At 57.2% G+C, this 26,350-nt stretch overlaps 1 protein-coding gene across 3 annotated transcripts; it reads left to right on the top strand.

Annotated features, from left to right (window-relative positions):
* Positions 1-1,862: 1,862 nt before the first annotated feature.
* On the top strand, positions 1,863-24,805 carry TP73 (tumor protein p73). Of its 3 annotated transcripts, XM_010565370.1 has the most exons (12): positions 1,863-1,901; positions 5,395-5,640; positions 18,256-18,442; positions 18,536-18,651; positions 19,166-19,275; positions 19,709-19,851; positions 20,294-20,382; positions 20,705-20,829; positions 21,124-21,278; positions 21,418-21,550; positions 22,563-22,656; positions 24,370-24,805. In XM_010565370.1, exons 1-12 carry the CDS (start codon positions 1,863-1,865, stop codon positions 24,688-24,690), a joined length of 1,758 nt encoding a protein of 585 aa, XP_010563672.1. In that variant the 3' UTR covers positions 24,691-24,805. The 3 variants fall into 3 exon arrangements, with proteins under 3 accessions (XP_010563672.1, XP_010563674.1, XP_010563673.1); XM_010565372.1 differs by lacking the exons at positions 21,124-21,278; positions 21,418-21,550 and having other exon boundaries at positions 24,370-24,690; XM_010565371.1 differs by lacking the exons at positions 21,124-21,278; positions 22,563-22,656 and having other exon boundaries at positions 24,370-24,690.
* The last annotated feature ends 1,545 nt before the right edge of the window (positions 24,806-26,350 follow it).

The following is a 26,350-nucleotide window of genomic DNA, read 5'->3' as shown; positions in this document are numbered from 1 at the left end:
TAAGGCGGAGAGCGGGTTTGAAAAGCGTAGTGGTCCTGCGAGACGTCTGGGTCGCTTGTGCACGTTCAGTGCCCCGAGCAGGGTGGCCTCCCGGGAGCATCCCTGAAACAGCCCCGGCCGTTGGCAGCATCTCCCTCCAGAAAGCCACCGTTTCCCTCCTCGCCAGCTTGCATCCCCCCTCCCCGGCCCCCTTCTCCCTCGCTTTTCACTTGCTTTCCCTCCCTTCCCTGGCCTTTGTCTGCAGCAGGCAGGAGCCTGGCAGAGGGATCCGGCAGGGGCGGTGGGTGCTAATTGGGGAGCTGCCCCTCGCTGAGCTTGCCGTTGCCTCGCTTGTTGTTCCCGCTGTAACTGAAGCCGAGCCCGGCGGGATTCGGTGCTGCCAGGGGCTTGCAGGGCTCTGAGAGCAGCGGCTGCGCACAGGCAGGGGAGAGCCGGCTCCCGGCCCTTGCTCGGGATAATGAGCCGGTAGTAAATATTTACATTGGCCCGATGGTGCAACCGAGCGCTGTGCTGCTGAGCTGCCGGTGAGCCGCGGCCAGCTCTCGCCGGCTGGCATCACCGAAACGCGTGGCAGGCTGACGCACACGAAAATAAATGCACAGATAACGTGATGGCACCGGCCCGAAAGAAAGGCAGGAGACACGGGAGCGGCAGCAGAGGGGCCGCTCGGTCCATGCTGTGATGCTGCTGATTGTGGTGCTCAGCGGGGCCAGAGCGGACGTGCGGGAAGCAGCGGGTGCTGCGGTACCCAGCGCTGGCACTGATGCTCGGTGGATGCGAGCAGGGCACCGAAACGTTCTGCAACCTGCCCTCCCGTCGGGCAAGATGCTCCCTCTCAGCATTGCTTGGGCACTGCACTGCTCCTAAAACCCGTGCCGGGGTCCTGTGGAAGGAGTTGCTGTGATTAAAGATGTAAGCAATTCCTCAGCCACCCTTTTTGCTGAGAGATGACAGCTTCAGGACTGGTAGTTCGCACGGTGCTTAAGGCTTTACGTGCGACACTGCCGCTGACCTACTTGTGCATGGGTCTGCGCGCGCGCACCGGTGTGGGGAGGTGGGCGACGCAGGCTGGTTCCACCTTTCAAAACATGCCACGACGCTCTTTGAACTACTTATCTGCTTCAGTGTGCAGCCTTCCACGGTGGGGTCTGGCCATAGGGAACACCGTTCCCCCATCTGCCTCGAGGTGGAAGGAAATCTGCCTGGTCTCCCCAGATATCTATTTATCCGTATCTGTCCATCTAGATGTCTGGCTAGCCATCTATCCCTGTGTGGCCATCTAGATATCCGTCTATCCACACCTATCCGTATCTATCCATCTAGACAGGGATAACTCCGTATCTCTGAGATAAGGAGCTGTCTCAGAGTCCCTGCATCGCCTGGTCGATGCAAGCGCAGCCACCTGGGTCTGCTGGCGAAGGGTGCCGGCCAAGTGGGTTTCCAGCCCAGCGCGGCCGCAAGCAGCTTTCTGGGGTAGAATCTCGCCGGGTTTGATGATGGAGCTGGACCCCCGCTCTCCCTGCGGTGGGAATGGTTGGTATCGCCCAGTCCATCACTGGGCAAGCTGGGGCCTGCCCTGTGCTTTAATGAATAGTCATGAGGGACAGAAGGGGTGGGCCCCGTTTTGTTGTTGGATGCAGCTAGTTGACAGAACTAAGGGAGATGAAAAAAGCAAAAAAGCCAACACACGGCGGCACACGGGTGGCCAGCGCAGCATCCCTGGCACTGCCCGCCCCGGCCCTGCTCCCGCGCTCCCTCTTTCCACCCGCCTTCCTACCCCGGCCGTCCCCGCCGCCGCCCCGACCCCATGAGTCCCGTGGCGGGACGCTTCCCAGCGCTCCGTGAATCCCGAGACAACTAAAATGCTGTACATTAGCGACCCGATGCAGCATTATACCACGGTAGGTGCTACTTGTTCTTAATGGGGTTTGCCTCGCTGCTTTTATTTGAAATCATCTGCCACCGCCGAGGCAGGAGCTGGGTGCGTGCTCCCGCCGCTGCCCGGGACGTGCCGGGGGCTTGTCACGGTGCAAGCCTTTCCCCATCCGATAATCTGCATCAGCGTGGGATGCTGCAGCCTCGGCGGCTCGGTCGGCATTCCTCTCCCGCTTTGCTGGATCCGGCACGCGGGATGCGATTTAAACCTTTGGTGCAAAGGGGTGCAGGCTCCCTCTCCCGCGTCCGTGCGGACGGGATGGGTGTTAGCTGGAGCATCCGTCCGAGGAATGCCCCGTGGCGCTGGGCACCACCGGCACCAGTTTGACGTCCACTGGGGACCTCCTCAGCCGAGCCGGCGGCAGGCACCCGTGGCCCCAGGCCGGCTTTCCTTCCCCATTTTAAAGTCTCTGGGAGGGTAGAGCAGATGAAACGGTACCTGCGCTGCAGGCGATACATTTCCAGCCCCGACCTCAAGCGCTGCGGTTGATTTCATAGTCAAAAGTGTTTTGTGTCTGCTCTCTGGCAAAAGTTAGGTACAGGCATCGACGCCGTTAGAGAGAGATAGAAAGGTGCGGTGCTGCACTTCCCAACCAGAAATTACTTCGGTCCTCTTTTTTGTCTTAGGTGTGTTGGTACAAAGCATGTATGTACCGGGTTCATTTTGTACTCTAGTGCTGTTACTTGGGAGGTCGTTGCTGCAGTCCTGTGAATATTTACATCTGTGTGTGGATAAACGTGTGTGTGTACGTATATATTTACAGACACACAGACACAAGGGCTGTGTTGGGTTTGTTGACACACACAAACACTCAAACCTTCGATTTGTCTTTTAAGGGAATGTTTCCAAAATTTAGTCAGTTTTAAAAAACAAGTTGGTCATTTGTCCCCCTGCACCTGACTTCGGGTGTCTCTGCCAGCGGATTTGCAAAGCCCCGGTCCTCGGGGCGCTGCCTGTCGCTTTGTGCTGGCAGGGGATGCCGGCTCGGGGTGGCCAGCCCGGCTTGCAGACGTGATGCTCTGGGTCTCGTATCTCCCTCATGTGCGAAGAGGTCACCGTTCTTCCCGAGGGAAGGCTCCCTCCCGTGCGGAGGTTGGGATGTGGATCTCAGTGGATCGGTCCCGATTTACCCACCCATTAAGCTTTACAGCCGCAGGCTTCAGCTGCTCCCGAGCGGCTCCCGAGCAGCAGGGAGGCAAAAGGCTTCCCGGTTACTTCCCATATTTCCCGTTTCGGCAGGAGATGAGCCACCACGGCAGCACACGCGCCGTGCTCTGCTGGGCGCTGCGGCCGTAGTCTGATTTTCCCGAGTACGCACATCCGTGTGCAAGGGTAGTGCCGGAATCGCCTTGTTTGCTCGTCAAGCATGGGGCATTTACACGCCATTCATCCCTAAAAAAGGCACATGGCTGGGCCCTTCCATTGTCCCGGGAGAACAAACCAGCTCAGTCGTGATTCTCCCAGATTATTTGGCCCGGGGATCAGCCCTGACAAGCAGCAATCCCTTTTCCCCTTGCTGCTCTCCTCCTGGTCGATGCCTGAGCTTTGCTTTTCAAGGGTGACTTGTGTCACCTGCCACCAGCTTCCCGGCTGGATGGCAAGGGCTTTCCACGTGCATTTTTAAGGCCTGTTTTGCTGAAGTTTCTTGTAACTTTTTCTCCGGGTGAAGCCGGGGATTGTGGAAAGCTTGGATGGGGGTGCTTGGTCCTTGGCAGGGCTATTTATAGAGCGGCGAGAAGGAATAGAGGGGTTTACGCACATATTTTAGGGGAGAAAATGGCTGTATGTGTAAAAGCAAGCCAGATCTTGTTCAGCATTCCTCCAGTTAGTCACAGGCTCCAACGACCTTGCGAGAGATGCAGACAACAGGAGAACTTCCCTGGAGAAGGGTGATTGCCTTTAAACCATTATACATAGTAGACGTTTGGGTGAGGTTGGGATCCCAAGTTAAAACACGTCTCTTGATTCCTAAGCTGTGAGCCTTGCAGCCCTTCGGAGGCGAAGGCAGATGGCTGAGCCTGCTGGGCTGAGGGACGGTGACGCCTGCCTCCCAGTAGCTCCCAGTTTCCCAGAGCTGCCCCAGCTGGTGCTGGTGGCTGGAGGGACAGTCCCTGCTGGGAGGCGGGGGGGAGCTGGGGCTGGGCGAAGGGGGGAGCGCAGGTGGGTGATGCGGGACGCAGGGTGATGCGGGGAGTCGGGACGACGAGCGGCGATGCAACGGCCGCTGTGCACGGTCACCGGCGGAGCTCAGGCTCACTGCTGGGACTGCCAGCGTGCTGCTGGCTTGCAAATGCCGGGGGAGCAACCCTTGAGCATCTCGGGAACTGCAGACGTCTGGGGGAAAAACATCCTGCTTGCTCCGAGAAACAGTTACATTTGGGATCTGTTTTTTTAAATGCCAGTTTATTTCTCTACCAGAGAAAAAATGATTTTTGGGGGGGCCTGATTTGCAGACAAAAGATTAAGGTCTCTTTAGCCTGCGGCTTTTGAGAACATCGCTTTGCTTAGGCTATGCCTGCAGGTAAAAGAGCTGCCAGCTCGTACTGGAAGTATCTGACAGTAATTGTTCGGAAGAGGAATAAGAAGAAAAACCTGTAAAAAGTCAGGATTTGGTCCAGCATGTCTGGAGTAAGAGCCGGTACATGCATAAATAGGTACGTTTCCTCTGTGACCTTACTGCAGGGTGCCGCATCACAGCTACGCGCTTTGCAGGTTTGAGGTTTTCCCCAAATTAGACCTGCATCAGCGAAAGCCACTGAAAGCAAACATCCCGGCTAGGAAACGAATTACACAAACCACCATTCAGAGCGGGCTCTTCTTAGAGAAACGCTTCCAGAAGCAGCGTGCGCGTGTACATTCGCGACGAGCGAATGCAGGCAGGAGGTGCCTGGAAAAGAGGTCGGACGTTGAGTGATGCAGTGGCGATGGGAACGATGCCCTTTGTCGGAGGGCTGGCGGTCGGTCGCCTTGTGCTGGTGCTGCTTGCCAGGGCAGCTTCCCCGAGCCTCGATGCTCTGGCCGCTGGAAAGGCCACCATCGAGCAGAGCCCTGTGCGCGGGACGGGGCCGTCGCTCCCCATCCCGTCAGCGGGATTTCTCCCACTCCTGAGCAAATCCCGGAAAATCCCTGCCCGGTTTCCCGCTGGCAAAAGCGTGGCTTTGCATAGGCAGGTGCGCTAGAAATCCAGGGATCTCGGCACCTCGCTGCCTCCGGGGAGGATGGAGCGGATAGAAGGGGGTGATTTCAGCCTGCTGGGTTTATCCCTTGCACAAGTGGTGACCTGTTCAAAAACCCGAGCGACCCAAACCAGCTCTTTTGGCTGGCTTTCCCGCACGCTGGCCCTTTAAGGAGGCTGTAACAGGACACCTGGAGCCCTGAAGAAGTGTGGCTGGGCTTTCCATGTCTCTAAACTGGCTGGTGTTTTCTTTTTTCCCTCCTCCCCTTTTCCCTTCCTCCAGTCCCAGTTCAATTTGCTGAACAACAGCATGGATCAGAGCATCGGCAGCAGAGCAGCCTCCACCAGCCCCTACAGCTCCGAGCACACCTCCAATGTCCCAACGCATTCGCCCTACTCGCAGCCCAGCTCTACCTTCGACGCCATGTCCCCAGCTCCCGTCATCCCCTCCAACACTGACTACCCCGGTCCCCACCACTTTGAGGTGACCTTCCAGCAATCCAGCACTGCCAAGTCAGCCACCTGGACAGTAAGTTGCATGTCTTCTTGCCTTTGCTAGACAGATGCTTGCTACTGCCGACGGCGTTTTCGGCTGGCTGGCCGCAAACCCCCCGAGCGTCTTTTCAGGGATTTTCTCCAAAAGGGCTGTTAAGCACAGCGGTTCGAATGTAGCTTCTCTTGCAGCGATTCCCTAAGCTGCGGGTAAAGGTCCCCGAAAATGGCAAAGCTGGAGAAATGTCTGGGGGAAGTACCTGCCTCGTTCTCGTGGTGCTTCCCTATGCGTTTGCCAGTGACCGCTGTCAGAGGTGAGGCAGTGGACAAGATGGGCCTTTGCTCGCATCTGCTGGGGCCATTCTCAGCTTCACTGTAAATTCTTGCTTGTCTTTTACAGTCCTTTTTCATCTCGTGTCAGAAAAGTGGCTTCACCCCTAGAAGTCAAAGCAAAATAACAGAGTCGGTTTTTAATCGCGGCGGGACGGCTGCACGGCATCGTGCCGTCCGCGGTGTGGGCGCAGCAGCCTGCTCCTGGGGAGCGGGGATGCAGGTTTGCTCCGCTGCCGGTCTGACCGCACGCCTGCAGCCCGGCAGAGGAGTCCTCTGCAGATCAGGGACCCAGGAACCGGGCAGAGTGTACAAGGGCTGCTTTGCTTTTTGTGGCAAAAGGTCCTCAGTTCGCAGCCCGGCTCCTGGCTTAGTGTAGCACTGTCCCTATTTTTAAGAAAAAACCGCACTTGTGGCCGGTATCAGAGGCATTTCTGCGGCAGATGCCTCCCTGAGTGCCTGGGGGAGCTGCTCACCACCGGCACGCTTCAGGCAGGCTGGCTTTCTCCTCCGGGAAATGTTAGCAGAGCAGAAAGGCTGGGACGAGACAACTGACACCATGAGGGAGCGACGGGGCTCCCTCCGGGGCTGCGGTTTGACACTATCATGAAATGGGCAGAGCAGACCAGGAGCGATGTATCAGCCCGAGGTGTGATAATGACTTTTATTTTTGGAGGCTGATGTGTTTAATTGCCAAGACAGCCCTTCCCACGGTAGACAGAAAGCATCCTCGGATGCTTCTGTGCAGGCAGACCCCGGGCCGTGGCCGGCCGGTGCTGGTCCACTCGCTGCTGCTGCTGGTGCGGCACGGCGGGCTGCTCCCGGCGTGTCGTGGTGAGAGGGGACCAGCTACGGCAGCTGCCACAGCACCGGCGGCGAGCTGGTGTTTGAATGCAGCCAAATTTACAGCTGGGGCAGCCGAGCGGCTTCCCTGTGCCCCGTCACTGGAGCTTCACAGCTTCGCTGCCGAGTCGCGCTGAGCAGGGGCTTGGGACCAGCCCCACGATTAGATACAACTTGCCCTTGTAGGAGCAGTTAAGCCTTCGCTCTTTTCCACTGTCTTTCCTTGCAAGATGTTGCTAAAGGATGCATTTCATTAGGTGTTGAATAAACTGAAGGTCCTCGGGGTAGGAGGTGACTCCAGCCCGCTCCTGTCCCCATTGGGGGATAGCTCACGTCCCTTAAAAGTAAAGCTGCACAGGACATGCACAGGGAAAGGAGGCATTCCCGTGCCACAAAAGCATCCGAACGAAACCAAACTCACACCGATGCAGGGTGTCTTGTCCCAGCTGTCCCGGCACAGAGATCTGGGAAGTATCTGACACTTGCTTGCCACTGTCCCCAGCTAGCGGTGCCCCGGGGATGGCTTTGGGATGGAGGGGACACAGCCGCTGCCGGGGCCGGGCTGGGTGCTGCAGGACACCCTCGGACAGCGCTGTGGGCAGGGTGTATTCATGCGAGCCCAAAGACGGAGAGAGCATCTACTAAAGATATGCTCAGTTCTCGCTTTAATTAGCAGTAAGGAAATACCCTTCCCTTGTCCCAGACGATGCACATTGCAGCTGCCGGGAGTAAATCGAAAAAGCCACTAAGGTCTTTTTGGCCGGTTGTCCCCAGCAGAGCAAAGGGAGCAGGAAGAGGCTCCCCGAGGTGGTCCCACATGGCCAGGGAGCCCATCACAGCCCCCTTCCCTCACTGGAGCCATCCCAGCCAACTGGGATCTTTCCACAACTCTAACAAAACAGAGCCCAGACTGTCTCAGCATCACCCCGTGCTGACCATGCTCCCGTAGCTGTCATGTCCTACTGGGAGCTGCGCTAATCAGGACAGGACTGCTTTTTTTCTCAAGCCTTCATGTTAAGGTCTCCCTTGTACGTTGGAGCAGCCAGTGCCACATCGATGCTGTGACAGCCCTCCTAGCCTCGGGAGAGCAGCTTGGACTCGAGAGATGCCCGGCGAGCGTGCCACGGAGGATGCGCCTGCCAGCCAGGGCCGGGAGCTGAGGCTGCCGGGCGTGCGGCTGCAAGGGGGGGCTGCTGGCAAGCGGTCCAGAGCGGAGGAGTTAAATGCCTGAACTGGCTTTAATACTTGGCAAGGCAGTCGGCGACATCCCCGTGATGCTGGGATGATCGTGCATCCCCCAGAAGCAGGCTGGCTGCAGGGCTAGCGCCGACCGGCCCGCATTTCACCGCGATGAAGCCGAGCCTGGCAGAGAACAGAAGCGGGTCAGCAGCGTCTTGCACCCCAGAGAGCGCGGGGCATGTTTCATTTGAAGTAGTAATTTCTGCAGGACCACCGACGTGGGTGCAGACTGTTCGGCTCGCCAAGGTTGCCACGCGAAGAACGGTCCCGCTGCGGCAACAGCCACATTCCCTCCATGTCCTCCCGGCTGATGGCTGTCGCAGCCACGCAGCTGCACGTTTTGTGCTGGAAGACGAAGCTGCTGCCTTCCTCCCACTCGCCTGGTGCTCTGCATTGCCACTGCCGCACTTGAAAGTCTGTCCTGGTTAAACAGGGAAAGGAATTCAGCAAAAAACCACAGGCTGTGTGTTGCCAGTCAGTCAGTATACAAATAATGATGTATGTACACAGCGCGGTTCTCTACATAAGCGGCGAAAGCGTTTGTAGCGGCATACAAGTAAGGCTGGGAAAGCTGTTAGGGAACGCGGGCACTTGGGAGGGAAAGTTAAAAGTAGAGTCAGTAGGGCTGGGGACAGTGACATCTGACCGCTCGGCTGAATTAACCGTCTCGGTGCGCTAAAGGACATACACGGTTTGATTCAGCACTTTGAAAGAAACACCACTGCCTATTTCATCTGTAGCTAGGAAGCCTGGTGGCTTTTGAATACTTTAAGATTAACTGCACCAAACAATTGACAGCAGGACCGTTGCAAGCGTTGACCACAAATTTGGCAGAGCCGCCTTGCCAGGCAGCGTTTCGGAGCAGCGGGGAGCCCTCTGCCCCGGGGGGACGGCTCTGCCAGACCAGCAGCAACGTGGGGTCGCATCACGGAGCACCCGGCCGAGGAGGAACTGACAGCTGGCATCCTGGCAGCACCAACCCAAATAGTTCGATCCGAGTCGTCTTGTCAAACGATTTGGCGTAGTCTTCCGATGCAATCATAAGCTTTGGTTGATGGAAGTGTGTGGCCCAGTAGACTCCTAGTTTTGAAGGGTTTTGACCGAGTCCCCCTCGCTATTCCTCTGGGAGAGGTGGTGTTATCCGCTCTCCCGCGCTTAGGAATGGAAGCTCCTAAGGGGCCCGGGGCTCATGGCCCAGGACCTTTTGGAGATGAGCTGTCTGCACGGTGGGCTGGCTGGCTCTACAGGGCTGGGCAGGCGAGCATCACCCGGGCAGGGGCAGCGAGGTATCACCGAGCCCACTGCCCTCCTGCGCACGTGCAGTTCTCGTGTCCACGCTTCAAATCCTCCCTTGGCAAACTAGAGAAGGTTTGGGAGGGAGAGCCAAAGAAGGTGAAAGATGCGGAACAGATGCCTTGTGGGGTGATACCAGAGAAACGTTCTGCAATGAAAGGTCTCCACGAGAAGAGTAAGGGTGGCTTGATCACAGACTGCATAGGAGATGGTTGCTGATAGCAGACAGCTCTTTAATCTAATAGAGAAAGACATAATGAGATCCAGTGCTTGGAAGCTGAAGCCAGGCAAATTCAGACTAGAAACAAGGTGGAAATTTTTTAACAGTGAGGATAATTAACTGTAGGAACAATTTACCAAGGAATGCATAGGATTCTCCAACTCCTGAAGTATTCAAATGAAGAGTCTGCATTTCTTTCAAAAGATAAGCTGTACTTCAAGCAGACACTGTTGGCTCAATACAGAACGAGTAGGCAGGGGGTCTTAGGCCAGCAGCGTAGGGAACCCAACCAGAGGATCATCATCATCTGTTCCCTCTAGCTGTAAAATGCTGGATTTCTAAATTTAGGAAATGGGTGAATGGAGAAGTGGCGAGGACGTGGGACATGGGTTTGGGGCTCGCATTACCAAAACCAGGTCTGTCCCTGCAGAGGGATGCCGGGCAGCGGGCGGGTGACGTTGGATGTCCTGACCCGGGCTGGACTCTGAGCGCCGCAAGTCGCCACAAACTCTGAAGCGCAGCGTCCACGCTGGTCTGTGCTGCAGGAAAACCTCCAGGCTGCTGCCGCCTCCCTTTCCATTTTTAATGGCCTTCTTATCAGCAGAGAGCAATGGCCAGATGCTGAAAATAAGGTTTTCCCTGTAGGTTCAAAGCCCCCCTCTGGTAGGCTGCTTCGACGGGGCTGGGAGGAGGACCGGGAGCTGTGGCGCTGCAAGACGGGGCATGTCGGCAGCCTGCCTGTTTGTTGGAAGCTATCAGGACTCTCGGTTCCCCGGAGCTGCCCATACATGCTAGAGCCGTGAGCCGATCTCGGCTGTTTTCTCACAGGCAGCCCCTCGCCACGCCGGCCAGCTGGTAACTGATGGATAATTAGTATTTTTCTCAAGTTGGGTTTGCGGCGCATCGGTACTCCCTCCCCTCTAAAACACTACCACGTGTGCCAGAGCCAGCAGAAGCGTTAATAGGGTCTTTGGCCTCCCACAGCCCGGTTGCAAAAGGATGTGGGGGCTTGAGCCCCCCCGGTGTGGGGCAGCTGCCCGGGCTCATGCGGAGCCCCTGGAGCTGGGGGGAGATGGGCAAACCCCAGAGCTAAGCAGGCAGGGGGTCCCCTAACCTGGGCACGGGCACAGGGGGGGTCCGGGTCACATCCAGGGTCTTGCCTCCTGCTTTGGGGAGCAAACAGCCTGCCATGGAAAGGCTGGAGAGGTTCAAAGCCGAGGTGAGATGCTCCTGCTGCAGTGGATGGCTGTCCAGCAGGTCACCCACAGCAAACCGGTCTGCACCCCAGTGCTCAGCCAGTGGGACGCTGCTGTGCTGAACTGGTTCCAGTCGCTCCGTAGATCTCGCAGCTGGAGTGTGGGCACTGGGGGAGCTGAAACGGTTTGCCTGATGCTAACTGGACGAGGAGGATGGAAATAATTGGTGTGGCAGGAGGTAGGTTCTCCCTTGCTGGTGGCTCTCTGAAGCTTGTTGGGGTAGAGGCAGTTATAAAGAGGAGGGAAAAAACCTTCTGGAGCATCTATAGAAAACAAGCCCCCTCTTACACTCTCCCTGGCACCTTACCATATTTTAGGGAGGTACCTGTCCAACAGCAGCAGCCTGCAGCTGAGCAGGGGCAGGCACGGCTCGGTACACTCTACCTCTGAGCCGCAAACATCTTTGTTTTTATCCAAGTAGCTGGGCAGAACAGCGTGGATATTTTGGCATGCCAGAAGTAGGAAAGCGGCCTCAGCGTCAGCCCTCTCCAAAGCCCATTGAAGCCGGCCCACCGGAGGCTTTCCACCAGCTTTCGCAGGGCGTGGATGAGGCTCCGGGAACTCCAGACACAATGGAATTAAGAAAAAAGGCAAAGGAATTCGGTGTGCAATGTTCCAACACGATCCCACTATCAGCTCCACTATCTCGAACGTGTATGGTATGCACAGGTCAAGGGAACGACTTACTGGCAACGGCTGCTCCAGCGGGAAGGCAACGCTCTCCTGCAGGGACTGCTGCGGAGGTGGGAGAGGACGCGCCGGGGAAATGAGGTTGCTCTGGCCAGCTCCTCTGCGCTGGGATCTGAAACACACACAGGGGAGGTGGGGACTGAGGGACCCGCTGGAGGAACGGAGATAATAAATAGGCTGCAGAAAGAAACGCATGTCCGTGCTCTGGCCCAGCGGTTGCCTCGGGCAGCAGCTCCCGCAGAGCCCCGGGGATTGCGGCGGCTGCATCCCGGTGCGGCAGCCAGCAGCGCTCGCCACCCCGGCGAAATCCTCTGCACCGCTGGCAGCAGAAGGTTTTACCACGCAGGGCCGCATCCCACACCACGAGAAGCGTGGCTGAAAGTGTTCCTGGGAGCCCTGACCTCCGGCGCCTAAAGGAGAGGGGGAGAGAGAGATGCTGGGGGGGCCCTCGGTAAATAAACCACGTTCTCTGGCTGTGCCCACTCGGGGGTCTCTCCCCCTGCCCCGAGTCCAGGTCTTGCTGCTCTGGTTTTTGCGTTTCGTTTCCAGCAGTGAATCCCAAGCCCAACTCAGCCTTTTCTTCCCTCCCCTCCCAGCTTGCTCCCTGTATCCAGTCTGGATAATGCAGCATGAAATAACTGCCTCGCTGGATTTTTGGCTTCCTTTTTGGATGAGGGGGAACCCCAGCGCTGGCTTGGTCAGGGGACCCAAGTGTCCAGACACACAGAAGGAGTCAGACTTACTAGAAAAGATTAAAACAACCCCCGAGCGTGCCAGCGCTGGCTGGTTGAGCAGTGACTAAGAATGGCTGTGATCCTGGTTGGCAGTTATTTTAAGGATGTGCACACCAGGGAAGGAAGGGAGAGGACTCCTTTGGGGGTGAACCAGTGGCATAATAACAAAGGTAGAAGAACGCAGGCTGGAGCCGACGCAGGCTCTCCATGCTGGTCTGCTGCCCCGAGGCATTGCCGGCGGTCCAGCACTTGCGGGAGCAGGGCTGGGGGGACCTGCGGGTGACAGGGGTCCCCTGCAGATGCTGATGGCCGGGGGGGGACCAGAGGGGCTCTATCAGGTGCCTTGAGAACCCCCCATCCCAGGCACGGCCAGTGGTGGCCCCGGCCATCGCCCCGATGCCTCGCCACCGTGGTGCAGGGATGGTGGACACAGGGAGGCAGATGTTGGGGCATCCCGTACAGCCGTCCCCGGGCAGCATCTCTGCTGCCCAGCCCACCCGTGTGCCTCGGGCACCGGTGACGCGCTGGACATATTTGAACCCAGCTCATAGTACAACAGAGTAGCTTTGGGCGGAATTTCCAGCCCAGTGAGAAGTTATATAGGCTGGTGATTAAAAAACGGTTATTAAAAAAATTAGAAAGAAAAAATTAGCTCTGTAGTCGGCATGTCTTCCAGGATCTGTCGTAACAGATTCGTCCGAGCCGGTTAACGGTATTTGCGGTTTGCAAGATGCTACATGTCTGAGTAAGATGACAGACACATTATTATCACCTCTCCGCTGCGATCTGTCTGAACCTGTCCCAGGATGCAGCTCCGCAGCTGCTTGCTGGGGAGCGCAAGGAAATTAGCAGCCGGAGGCAGCACTTTTCTTCTCTCTCTCTTGCCAGGCTAGTGGCTTTATTGGGATCCATTGACTGCAGTCCTGGACACGTCTTGAGTAGAGCTAATGAGGAGACTGGAATGTAGAAGAGGAGGAGGAGGAGGAGGCGGCTGTTAGGGAGGAGGGGGGAGGATTTGTGGAAAAAGTAATTGTTGAGCAAATCATTTCCTTCAAGAGAGAAGGGAGGACTTGGCTGCAGCCCTCCCAAAGCAGGCAAGTCTAGACGCTTCAGTGTGAACAGTTGAAGATAAATAAGATTTTATCAGCTCCGAATCTGTTGGGACACATCCTCCTAGCGGTTCTGCTGCCCAGGGAGGGCTGGGGGGGAGATGGACTTGGCCGGTAGGTCTTTCCACGCAGAAGCCTCAGGTTATTTTTTGTGCGAGGCTGTCGGCATCCATGGGGAAAAACACCTCTCCCCGCTCTCGCCTCCAGCGCAGGAGAAGTAACTTACGGGCCTGAGCGGCGCGGTGGCCTCTTCCAGAGCGGGTCCTGGGTACTTGCTCAGGGTGAGCAGCGGCGGCTGCTGAGACTTCATTTCAATGCTGCTTCGCAGCAGCAGCCCTATCAGTCGCCATGAATCGTTGTGGGGTGTTAGCTCCTTTGGATCTCGTGGCGTGTAAAACATTTCCTTGGATACAGCGGGCAGCAGTACCAGGACAATCTTGGCAAACCCTCGCCGGGGCCAACTGCACCACAGGGCTCTGCCGGGCTTCCTTCCCATCACGTTCGGCATCGCTGCAGCATAGTCTCCATTTCGCCCAAGAAGTAGCTGCGTTTCAAACACAGAGGTGAAAGAAACCCCATCTAAAGATGCTTTGGGGTACCAAGTCCCTAGGGAACCTGAGGTTAATGCTGACATACTGCTAGTGCTTAAATAATTTGGCTTTTCCAGTTATTCCTAGTGCTCTGCACTCACACTGCAGGACAGGTGACCGTAACAGGGGAGGGACAGCGATGGAGGTGGCATTATACTTTCAGCCCAGCAGATGAGGGCTGACATCAAAAGCTGCGCGACTACAGAAAAAATCCAGAGGAATATGGGTTCTGTGGGTTTACGTAAGCTTCAGGTAGATTGCTCAGCGCTATTACCGCTGTTTGCTGTTTATACCGTACCAGCACCCACAAGCCACACTGACACGTGAACCTGTTGTGCTCTGCAAACGCGCAATAACAGACACACTCTGACATTCTCTGTGAACAGAGATGGCCTCAGTAATAACGTAACCGGGGAGGCAGACACTAATGGTGCAAAGGGTAGAGCAGGAACCAAAAACAAAGGCAGGAGGTGCCCGGGGCAGAACGTACCTGAGGTCTTCTGTAGGCGTGAAAGAAATCTGGGGGCTGAGGTCTGGACGAGCTGACACACCAGCACCGGGCAAGTGTTCGGGTGTCCCGAGATGCTGTTCCCACACCTGGGAGCAGCAGCGAGTTGGCGGCAGCATGAGCGACGTGAGCTTTTGCTGTGACCCAGCTGCCACGTGTGGCCGGTTTTAAGAGGTCAGCTTGTCCAAATGCTGCAGACCGGGAAGGATACGAGCCAGCAGCCCAAGGTTCATCCCCAGTACAGGTGACAGAAATGGGGCTATGGCAAAAGAAGAGTACCAAGCTGTGGGGCGGCTGCGCTAACCTGTGCGATTAAGTACTGGCATTTTGAACGCCCGGGTTCCACTTTGCAACTGGCTTGTCTTGCACTTGAGGAAAGCACGGTGCCTTTGTGCTCTCTGTGAGCTGCGTGTGCACACTTCAGCTGTGGCTTGTTAAGTAAATCAGAGTATGTGGCACAGCCCTGCACAGGGCTGCACATGTGGCAGGTTATTAGCAAATACAGAGAACCACGTAGCAGCAGCGGCACCTATTCTGCTCAGCACTCTGCTTGGCACCTGAGCAAGACGTGCATTTTGCTGTCCCCTATGGAGACCACACATCGCCGAGGGCTCTTCTTGGCTAAAAACACGGCTGGGGCTGTAGAGCCTCCTGGGATCCTAAAAACGTAGTGCTCCTTCACCCCGTGGCCGTGAACAGGCTGGGTCTGCGAGACCAGGAGCGCTTTGCCCCAGCAGCGGCTGGCGATGCGGCTGCAGGACGGCCGTACGCTGCGAGGAGCTGGGAGCACGGCCGCACAGGGCACAGCCCTGACTTTTCTTGCCCAGAGTTATCAGCATGGAGTTCCTTAAAAGAATAGTTTGTTATTGTGGAAGGATCTTTGAAGGCAATCCTGGAGCTGTTAAGACACGATAAGGTTATCAGTGGAGGCATGCCTGTGCTGAGCGGCAGCCTTTCTCCCTGCGGGGCAATCGCTCTGCTATTTAAGAGAGATTTATCCATGTCATAACATGGTATAATGAGAGAATTTGTTACCAAAGAACTTGCCATATAATGCACCTCTGCTCTTCCAGAGCAGTTATATTTCCCAGGCATGTTGAGGACTGCCCGGGAATGTCTACATGAAAGGATCCTTTGACAGGAGTTGTCAGTATTTTAACACCTGGCAAGGAAGAGCCCCCCTCCAAATAACCCTTGTTTTGCCACGTTGTCTCCTCAAAACGAGGGCGTTAAACCCCCATCGCGCTGTGGGCGAGCAGGTTACGCGGGCCACGGCCGCACGAGAGCTTCATCCTCCAGCCGGGCAGAGGGGAGTAAGTGCGTTCCAAGCGGAGCCTGTGCTTCCAGCTTAGGCACGATCCCTGCTGTGTGGGAGGTGCAGGATTGCACCCAAGAAGCTAACCTGGCCGTAGAGTCGGGGCACAGTCGGTGTCAGCAGGAACCAGTGCAAAACTGGGGGACTGCAGTGGAAGGTGGCGTTCCTGAGCATCCACTCTCTCCGGGCAAGTCCACGTGCCTCCGATACTGCGAATTAATTCCTCTGCCAGATTCAGCTTCATGTTACACCTCCCGATCACACCCTCTAATGACCAAAGCATCTTCCTTCTCTCTCTAGCCCGAAGCCCCCGGGACACATCCACTGCCAGCCCGCTGGCTTCCCTCTCTGGGAGCTGGTACCTGCTGCCGGCCGAGCATCGGTCCAAGGCATCCTCGCAACACCAGAGCTGCTGCAGTTTGCCTTGGCAGAAGCCCCTCCCCTGTATATCTCCCCCGAACTTCCCTAGAAATACCACCTGAAAGTGGTTTGTCTCGTTTGCCCCTTTAGCAGTCCATGGGCTGGGGGGGGGGCTGGCTCACCTGCAGAAAGGGCAGTGGGATGGGGAAGCACAGATCCCTTCCGCAAACCCGCCTGATGCGTGGGGTGCACCGGACCGGGCTGACGGCAGCGGGAAGACGAGGGCTGAGCCATCCCCATCAGCCCCCTAAATGCCTTACCAGTCCTGTGTGAGCGGCTGGCTTGCTGCCCAGCCCTGCTGCCCGCCTGCTTCGGGAAGCCCTGGCTCAGAAACAGCCCCGCCACCGGGAAAGCAGAGCGGCGGCGGGAGCCTCGCTACCCTCAGCACACCTGTATTTGGATGGCTCAGGACAAGCTTTAACATCCCCACGAGTACCCGGCACGGTGGTATTGTTTTGGCATCAGGCGCGGTGTTTGTGGGGATGAGATAAAATACTTTGAGCAGGAACATGCCCCGCCATGCAGGGACTGGCTCCTCTCTGTGCAGCAGGGGTGGGCTCTTGTATAGCAAACACATTCTTTGCGAGATGGAAAACAGCATGGCACTGCTGAGGTGGAAGGGAATTGCACATCCCCACACCTGGGAGCCGAGACACGCGTTTACTGGAAGGTGAAGGACAGGCTCTGCCTTCCCCACCCCTCTTCTGGAAGCAGCGTGCAGCCTCCTCCAGCCCCTGCCTCGCTCCAGACGGTCGCTCGTGGTCGGGCTGGACCTGGCCCCGGCGCTGGCTCCTGGCCCCGAGCAGAGATGCCCAGACGCCGTGGCCGAGGGGCTCTGCCGCGCTGCGAGCAGGGCTGGCTCGCAGGCACGCCGCTTTCTCCAGGCTGCCGTTGCCTTCCCGTTTTCAGGTGCCACCAGGAGCTTCCCCCGTGCTGAGCAGGTCTGCCGTGCTCACGAGGGGATTTTTGCCTCTCGTTCCTAACCGAGCGAATCCCGTTGGGCCATCCCAGGGAGCGTTTTAGTGGTCTTGAACCGTTTTCTATTAACAAGAGAGTCCGGGAGCCACCTCCAGCTGCCCGCAGAGCATCCTCCTCCCGCGGCCAGCCTGGTCCCTGCAACGTCCCCTCTGTGAGCCACCGCTGTCACTGCGAGCAGCTGCAAAGGATTGAGCTGTGGTCGGGACAAACCCGCTCTGTGTCGCATGCACTAGTCAGAATTAAACTCTGAGGTCTTGCATAATTAGCTGTGATTCCATCCACGTTAAGCACGATTTCCTTAGGCTGTGGTGCGTCGGTGCCCTCGGTACTCCCAGCCCTCAGCTCGGCCAGGAGCTGCATGCAATAACAGGTACAGGATAGTAACGCTTCCCAAATGGGCCGAGTGATGCACGAATGAGGGTTTACGCTGATTTTCAGCAAGATTTCCTCTAAGTCACCATGTAGCGGGTGCTCCCGCTTTGCCAGAGCACTTAGGCTAGTTGGGAAACCCTTCCTACAGCACCCGGCCCTGGACCCAGTAGGTGGTTGTATCTGGTTTACGTGGAAAGCGGATACGAGGTAGCGTGGGCGAATTTGGTCATATTTAAATATTTCCAGGGGAAAAACAAATACCGAGCCTAGAGAATAAACAGTTACCGCAAAGACAGGCTGCATTTCCTCTGGTCGCTGTCCCCCGCAACGCACTGGGAACGTGCGATAGCAGTTTGCAACGCCGCGATCCGTCACGGAGCAGCCGCGGAGCCCGGGCGCCACTGGGGTGATTCGCTCTGCCGGTACACGGAGCCGTTTTGCGCTGGCATAGTCCCTCCAGGGTGGCTGCGACACGATAGGCAGTAATTGGTTTTATAACAAGCCATAATTTTAATTTACTGCTGCGTTCGCCTTTCGCTTGGAGCGGTGAGAAAGCAGCAGGCGGGTGGACGAGAGGAGCCGAGGGAACAGAAACGCTTGTTTCGGCGCAGGCGGGAGCGTCGGCTGGTGCTTTTAGGGAAGGGAACGCTGCTTTTACACCGCAGCAGCGGAGGAAGCCAAGGGCGAGCAGGGGAGCATCCGCCGCCCCATCGGGCCCAGTGACATTCACCCGCTGGGCGTCTCTTCTTTTCCAGTACTCCCCCCTGCTGAAGAAACTCTACTGTCAGATCGCAAAAACATGTCCCATCCAGATCAAGGTGTCCACCCCCCCGCCCCCGGGCACCATCATCCGGGCCATGCCCGTCTACAAGAAGGCAGAGCACGTCACTGAAGTGGTGAAACGCTGCCCCAACCACGAGCTCGGCCGCGACTTCAACGACGGTGAGTGCTGCTCTCTGGGCACCCCCCCGCCCCGTGCGTGGGACGAGCATCCCGGACGGCCCCGTCCTCTAACGCGGCGGTTTTGCCTCGCAGGCCAGTCAGCCCCAGCCAGCCACCTCATCCGGGTGGAAGGCAACAACCTCTCCCAGTACGTGGACGACCCTGTGACGGGAAGGCAGAGCGTGATGGTGCCCTACGAGCCCCCGCAGGTACCCGGCTGTTCCCGGGGCTGGGGGGGCGGGGAGAGGCAGGACCAGCCCCTGCCTCTAGCCGGGTTTCCGCTGGTGCTGAGGGTGAACCCGCTGGTGCTGAGGGTGAACCCGTTGGTGCTGAGGGCTGCTTGGTAGGAGACAAAGGGCAGGAGCATCCTACTTGCCCTGGCACATCTAAGGCCACCCCCTGCTCGCTCCCCGCACCGGTGGCGGCTGCATCCCAGGCCTGTGAAGCATCCCAGAGCATCCCGTTCCTGGGAAGCGGGATGCAAAGGGAGATCCCCTCTGGTCCTCCCTGGGGGAACCCCAGGGCCCCCGCAGTCCTCGTGCAGACCCCTCTTCCCGGCTGGGATCATCCCCACGCCACCCTTCCCTGGGTGCTCCTCTGCTCGCCCTGCCAAGGTGCCAGCCCAGCCTGCCTCCCCTCCTCTTCACTCCCCGGGGGGGCCCAGCCTGCCTTCCCCCCCGCCCATGACTCCCCGCTCAGTGCCTGCTCTCCCGTCCTGGGCAGGTGGGGACCGAGTTCACCACCATCCTGTACAACTTCATGTGCAACAGCAGCTGCGTGGGAGGAATGAACAGGAGGCCCATCCTCATCATCATCACCCTGGAGACGAGAGAGTGAGTGGCTGTCGGAGCAGGGACGGGCATCGCTCGCTGCTGCGGGACAGCTGGGGACCCTCGGGAAGGAATCCTCCCCTGCAGGGAGCTCCCCCCGGGGGAAGGGGACATGGCAGCCCCCCACAGCCCCAGCCTGTGGCTTTCTCGGCTGGCTAGGAAAAGAGCCGGCACAGAGAGACTGGGGATCCAGCCCAGCGTCAGCTTTGACCCCTGCAGCTGGAGCCTTCCTCTGCCCCAGGAGCTCCTCTTCCCCCGGGAGACCGCTGCTGAGGGGGTCCCTGCACTCAGTACCTTGGGGGCTCGATCGCTTCCTGAGCAATCCATGCGTACGGAGGGATGGGAAGGCACTTGGCTGGTCTGGTTTCTGCGCTGGACCGAGCCGCGATGCACTTCCCAAGCAGAAATAGGGTCACCGATTTCTCTCTCCTCCCAGCGGCCAAGTCCTGGGAAGGAGATCGTTCGAGGGACGGATCTGTGCCTGTCCTGGCAGAGACCGCAAAGCTGATGAAGACCATTACCGAGAGCAACAAGCCCTGAACGAGAGCGCGGCTAAAAACGGCAATGCCAACAAACGCAGTGAGTCCCCTGGCCGGGAGACGGAGGGGGGCTCAGGGCACTGCTCCGCCACAGCCCCCAGCTCCCGGCCACCACCTGCCCCCCCCTTGCCCCTCAAAGCCGTGTGGATGCTTCTGCCTCAGCCCCTTTGCCATCGCACCCGAAATCACTGCGCTCCAGAAGGTCAGGCTCAAATCTCCATCCAGGCGTGATGCTTTGACTAAATCTAAAGTCACAAACACGATCCGCTCCTTTTCCCGCCAGAGCGCAAAGCTGTTCGAGCAGGGCTTTCGTGTCCAGATATATTTACTCTTTGTTGTTATTACTAATAAAGGGACATCACCAATGCCAGAGCCCAGGGGAACAGCTAGCATCCGCATGGCTTGAGCTTAAATCCTGCAAGGAGACAAGGTGCTCCCTTCCCGAGGATGGCATGCTGACCCTCCTCCTCTCTCCTTTCCAGCATTCAAGCAGAGCCCCCAGGGCATCCCAGCACTGGGGACCGGCATTAAGAAACGGAGGCACGGGGAAGAGGAGATGTATTACGTGCCTGTAAGTGTTGGTGAGCTGCACTGGTTGAGAGCTGGGCTCGGGACAGCGGTGGCATCGTGCCCTTTGCGAGAAACGCTTTGGGGAGGCGATGGTGGGCAGGATGGGGCCGCACGGTCTGCTGCAGGGCGGCGGGCACAGGGGCTGAGCAGAGACCTCGAGAACAGGAGCAAAAGCATCTGCGGATGCACGTGTCCAAGGCAGCCCTGGCACAGGGACACCGCACCTTGCGTGGCTGGGTGGAAAAAAAGGGGCCACGAGGAAGGTGGCCAGGTGGGATGGGAATGAAGTGAAGCCCTGGGCTTCTTGCTTTCCCCTCCTCCAGGTGCGAGGCCGGGAGAACTTCGAGATCCTGATGAAGATAAAGGAGAGCCTGGAGCTGGTGGAGCTGGTCCCGCAGCAGCTGGTTGACTCCTACCGGCAGCAGCAGCAGCAGCTCCTGCAGAGGCAGTAAGTACCGCCGCAGCCCCCCGAAAGCCGGCAGCAGGGAGAGGCAGGGGAGCCCTCGAGCAGCCCCAACCTGGGGCTGGCCCGCTGGCTCACAGCACGTCTGCCGAATGCCTGGTACGTGGGAAGGGCTGCAACCGCTACAGAGCCGCAACGGGTGCGCAGCGGCTTCTCCGTGCCGCAGCCCGCATCGGTGCGGCTGCCCGAAGCCTCCGCAGGGAAGTCTGGTGGGACAGAGCGGGGGCATCTCCATCCCACCCGCTGCAGGCTGACTGTCCGCTTGGTTTCCCCGAGCAGGAGTCAGCTGCAGACGCCTTCCTCCTACGGTCCCGTCCTTTCACCCATGAACAAAGTTCACGGCGGCGGACTCAACAAGCTGCCCTCCGTCAACCAGCTGGTAGGGCAGCCAGCGCAGCACAGCTCCGGCTCCGCGCCCAGCCTGGGGCCGATGGGTAAGGTCCTCACCTCGCCGGGTGCTGAGTGCTCCCTGCCCGTCAGACCGTGGGCTCCCCGCCGAGGGAGCGGGTGGTTATCGGGGTCGGGGTGACGTCTAACGGATCTGTTTGTTGCGTTGGCATGGCCGCCGCCTAGGACCCGGAATGCTAAACAGTCACCCCATGCAACCCAACGGAGAAATGAATGGGGGCCACTCGTCCCAGTCCATGGTCTCCGGATCACACTGCACCCCCCCTCCGCCCTACAACCCCGATCCCAGCCTTGTCAGGTAGGGAAGGCGTCCGATGCCCTGTCTGTCTCGTCCTCTGACGTTTCTTGCTGTTGTCCCTCACTCTAACCTTCAGATCTGTCTAGCAACTGGTCAACTGGCCACTGGCCCCAACTGAGAAATCACTGCTCACATAGGCCATTCCTCCCATCTCAGAACCCGAAGCCCAGCTACCCACCAGTTAGAAGCCTCTATTGCCCTCATATACCTCTACCTGTGTAATCCATCCCTGCCTAATTAGCAGTTAAATGCATCCCAGCGAGAGTCTTTTCCTGCATGTCAAACCGGCACGTAGCTTTGCAAACTGCCCCCTTCCCCTTCCTCACCAGCAATGCCCCGAAACGGGTCCACGTGGCTTATTTCCATCAGGAACGCATTAACAGGTCTGCAGCCACTTCTTAACATTTCAGTCTTCAAAAAGACCGCAGGCATTTCGACAGAGACCCTACCGACGTCAGGGAGGCTGTACGTGCAGCCTCACTAGAGGTGCACAGCTGCAGCCCAGCGCAATGTGCAAAATAGCCCCGCACCACCAGCCTGCACGTTGCGGAGACCGCTGCCCAGACCGAAGCATGCTCCCCGTCTCCCTCCCGGGGCAGCTCGAGCTCCCGTGGGTTATTCCCAGAAAGTTACCGAGCTGAAACCTCTGACAATCAGGAGAAAAAAAAAAAAAAAACAAAAAACAAAACCCATAGTCCTAGGAACGAGCGTAGTCCCAAAGTGCTTCACTTTGGCGTTAGTGGCAACAGCGGTCACGCTCGGGAGGGCAACGGCCACAGGCAGAAAGGCTGACGGAGCAGTCGGAGCCCCCCGGCACGAGCTCTCGCCCACCCTCGTGCCTGCCATGGTCCTCTGGGCTGCGGGAGCTTTGCCGAGGCCGGAGGCAGCAGGACCCCCCACCGCAGCCTTTTCGGTGGCCTGAAACATGGTTTGCCACTACAGCGATGCTTGCGAGCACAGCTTTTATTCATGAGAAGTTAATGGCACTGTATTTTCCAAATTTTTTCTGCAGTTTTTTAACAGGATTGGGGTGTCCAAACTGCATCGACTATTTCACCTCACAAGGGTTACAGAATATTTACCACCTGCAGAACCTATCCATAGAGGTAAATGCTTTGGGAAGATCTGTTCTTACCACTTGTTTCTGTCAGCTGTTGATCTGAAAAGCAAGGACAAAACCGTTTTAAAAGGAAAGGGAAAACTGTGCACCCACCTGTCACACAGAATATATGCTCCCCAGGATTTATGCCTTCCATTTACGCATCCTCTCTGGTCCTTCCGATTCAGCCGTAGCTCAGTCATCAGTAGCAACAACCACGATAGCTTCAGTCAGTTCTTCCAGACTGTTGGAAACAAAAGAGCTAAAAAGATCCCCAGAGCGGGCTGCAGGTAGATTTTCCACCTAGAAAACAGAAAAAACAGCTGAGGTGCTCAGCAAAGTAACCCAAAACCCACAGAGCCAGCAGGAACACCTCCACCGCAGTTCAGCGAGTTTTAAACCTGATCTTATGTCTTCCCCGTTAATCTTTAAGACAAAAGAGGCTGAAATAAAGGAGTCAAGCCTGGGGGCATTTGTATTAAGGGAACCCTGGCAGGAAACAGCCCAGGTCAGGCAAAAGCTGGCCTGAAAGACAGTGGAGGGGATGCTGGAATTACCTGAGGTTGCACGGAGCATCGGCCCTCCGCTGCTGCCGTTCTCGGTTAAAGCACAGTCTCTTGGTGACGATAGCGAGGGTGGCACCGAAGCAAGGGCTTCTCCAGCCTGTCAGGGTAACGAGAAAAAGGGAGACAAAAAAAAAAAAAATCCTAAACGCTTTGAGCCATAGCAAGCCCTGTAAATCCCAGAGTTGGTGTTTTGGCCGAGACAAAGCTCCTGCGCCGATCCCATTTTGCCCCCAGGCAGTTTGTAGTAGCCGTTGTCCACCCGGCAGCTATGACAAAACGCGCGACCACGCTTTGGTGACGCAGCTGTTGGAGACAGGATGATTTTTCATTGGTAGCTGGGGCCAGTTGCGTAACCTTAGCCTGGTTTTGGACCGTTTTTCTGAACTAACTCCGTGGCCGTCTGTAAGCTGTCAAAGGAAACGTTCGGTATGGCCAAAACTCATATCAGATCGCTGAGCTGTGTGTCCGAGTCGGCATTTGTAATTACTAATTGCATACTCGCTGTCTTCTCTAGTTAACACTCACGTGAGTCTCTGTGTTTGGCATTAACGTGGCCCTCTGGCAGCTCTCCGCTACAACGGTGTTCCTTCTGGTGCAGCCCACCCCAGCCCTGAGGTTTTTGACCTCATTTGGCTTTACCACCACAGCCCATAGCGTCGTAACAGCCTGCTATCACCCATGTCGGCGGGTTAGCACATGATGCTGGCCCCTGGGGGCAAATGCTGCTCCAGCCTCCTGGGCCAGGACCGGAGGAGAAGCCAGCCTGGCTGACGGCTCCTCTCCCAGGTGGACAGACAGCAGGACGCTTCGCACGCTGCCCCTGCGACCCAAAGGGGAAAGGTCCCTTCCCTCCCAGTTTCACATCGGTTTGATGTGAAACCACCCCCCCCCAAAAAAAAAGAAAAAAAAATAAATTTCCAAACCTGCAAAGCTGTGTTTGAGTAACTGGTCAACTGGCCGTTGGTTACGAATGAGAAATCGCCCGTGGGGGATGCACCCGTGGGCTTGGCATCGTGACCCTGGGGAGGTCCAGCCCTGCCACCGCTGGGTGCTCGGGCATCGTGCCCATGTGCCCCCCCCCAAAGCCTGGGGCTCGCTCCCACCGGTACACTCGCGTCTCCGCCGGCTATGCCTCAGCGGTGTTGTTCTTCCAGGATCTCGGAGCACTGAAGATCCCGGAGCAGTACAGGATGATCATCTGGAGAGGTTTGCAGGAGCTCAAACAGAGCCACGACTACGGGGCGCAGCAGCTCATCCGCTCCAGCAGCAACGCTTCCACCATCTCCATCGGCAGCTCGGGCGAGCTGCAGCGGCAGCGCGTGATGGAGGCCGTGCACTTTCGCGTGCGCCACACCATCACCATCCCCAACCGCGGCGGGGCCGACGAGTGGGCAGACTTTGGGTTCGACCTCCCGGACTGCAAATCTCGCAAACAGTCCATAAAGGAAGAATTCACGGAGGGAGAGATCAACTGAGGGTCTCAGAGAAGGCCGCAGCAAGAGACCCGGGGGAGGGGGGTGGGAATGAAACCCCCGCCCCCCGTGACAAATATTTGCAGCCTTGGGGATCTGGAAAAGTGTAATTTTGTTGTCCAGAAGGGACCTGCCAGCCGTGTGTGAATGCATGGCCCCGAGGCGCGCGGGAAGCTCCTGCTCCGGAGAGGAAACCGTGGTGGCTTCGGCAGAGGGGAAGAGGAGGGCGGCTGAGGCAGCTCGCCGAACAGAGCGCGGATTTTCTGCCTGCCCACAGCAGGGGAGGCACCTGCCGGTGCTTTATGCCGTTTCGTCTTTTACTGGAGGATCCCCGCATCCGACAGATGCGGCGTAAAGGCAGCACGTTTTTCTCTTCGTGAGACCAGCCTTCGTTACTAGCTTCCCTACCCCCCGTATTCTCCATGGTGTCCAAGCCTGACAGGTCTTTATCATTGTAAAAAGGACTTAGCCCTTACCTGTTCCAGTTTCTGTACAGATACTTGCCCGTGACTGATGCAAAAAACCACAATCCACTTTCCTGACAGACTGCCAAAAAGTACCCCTTGTCCTCCAGTTCTTTGTAGAGCAGAAAAGAACCTGTTTGTCAGTTCCCTATGTGTTCATGTACTTAAATATTTGTGTATATAAACAGAAGCAAATGTATATACAGTATACTCATTGTGCTGTAAGGAGAAAAAAAGATTTATTTTCATGTAAGCTATAAAAATTGATACTTACGCCTGAGACACTATAGTGTCAAGTAAATTAATTTCACGTTCTAGCACGTAAACATGCAGAAAATCATGTCTCCAGCCTCACCTACTCAAAACTCAGCTTTTTTTCTCCTCTGAATATCTTTCACACAGTTGCAGAGGAGGGGGCAAGCCAGTGAATTCTCCGGGGAAGTCAGAGGTCTGGATAATCCCTCCCTGCTCCATCGGGGGAGTTTTGCAGACAGGTTAGACCCAGAGAGCATGAACGTGGGCGGTGTAAATTTGGTCTGACTTTGGAGCAAGGAGATGGACTAGGTGACCACATGGGGTCTTTCCAGTTTTGTTTTCTGTTTCTGGTCCTTTTTTCCAGGCTTAATTTGTCTGTTGCTTCAGGCTGGAAAAAAACCTCAGCAGAAAGCAAGGACGCAAACAGGCGTGTTCCCTCCCTCTGTCCCTTCCCTACTAGCGACTACACATTTTGAAAGGTGACATCTCACAACAGGTCTCGGAGAGGCATGGCACAGAGGCTGCCGCTGTATGGAAGGAGGGAGGGCGGGAGGGCAGGGAGCTGCTTCATCTGCCCCCTCAACCTTGGGGTGCTCGAGATTTTGGGCAGCCCGAGGGATCCATGCAGAAATGACGCTGCCCGGCACGTTCCCGCTGCTGCATCTCCTCCCCGCGTTGCCTCTGCGATGGAGACCTCCAGACGGACGGAGCTAGGAGAACCTTCACAAATCCCTGGACCCTCTGACCAGTAGAGCAAAAGAAGAAAGAGCTTGAGTCCTACCTACGATGTTCAGGGCTCACCTCGGAGCTGTGCCTTCTCCTCCTTGCAGGCCAGGGTCTGTCCCCACTTGAAGGGAGGATCACGGGGAAAACGAGTGTGAACCCTGTACGTGCCATACCAGCAGCCCTGGGGCCCAGGTCCTCTGTCTTGGTGTCCAACCGCA

Source organism: Haliaeetus leucocephalus, unplaced genomic scaffold (assembly GCF_000737465.1).
Source record: "Haliaeetus leucocephalus isolate CR32 unplaced genomic scaffold, Haliaeetus_leucocephalus-4.0 Scaffold190, whole genome shotgun sequence".
NCBI classification, from domain to species: Eukaryota; Metazoa; Chordata; class Aves; order Accipitriformes; family Accipitridae; genus Haliaeetus; species Haliaeetus leucocephalus.
Note: the sequence above shows the minus strand (reverse complement) of the source record. Positions and strands in the feature narration are given on the sequence as shown.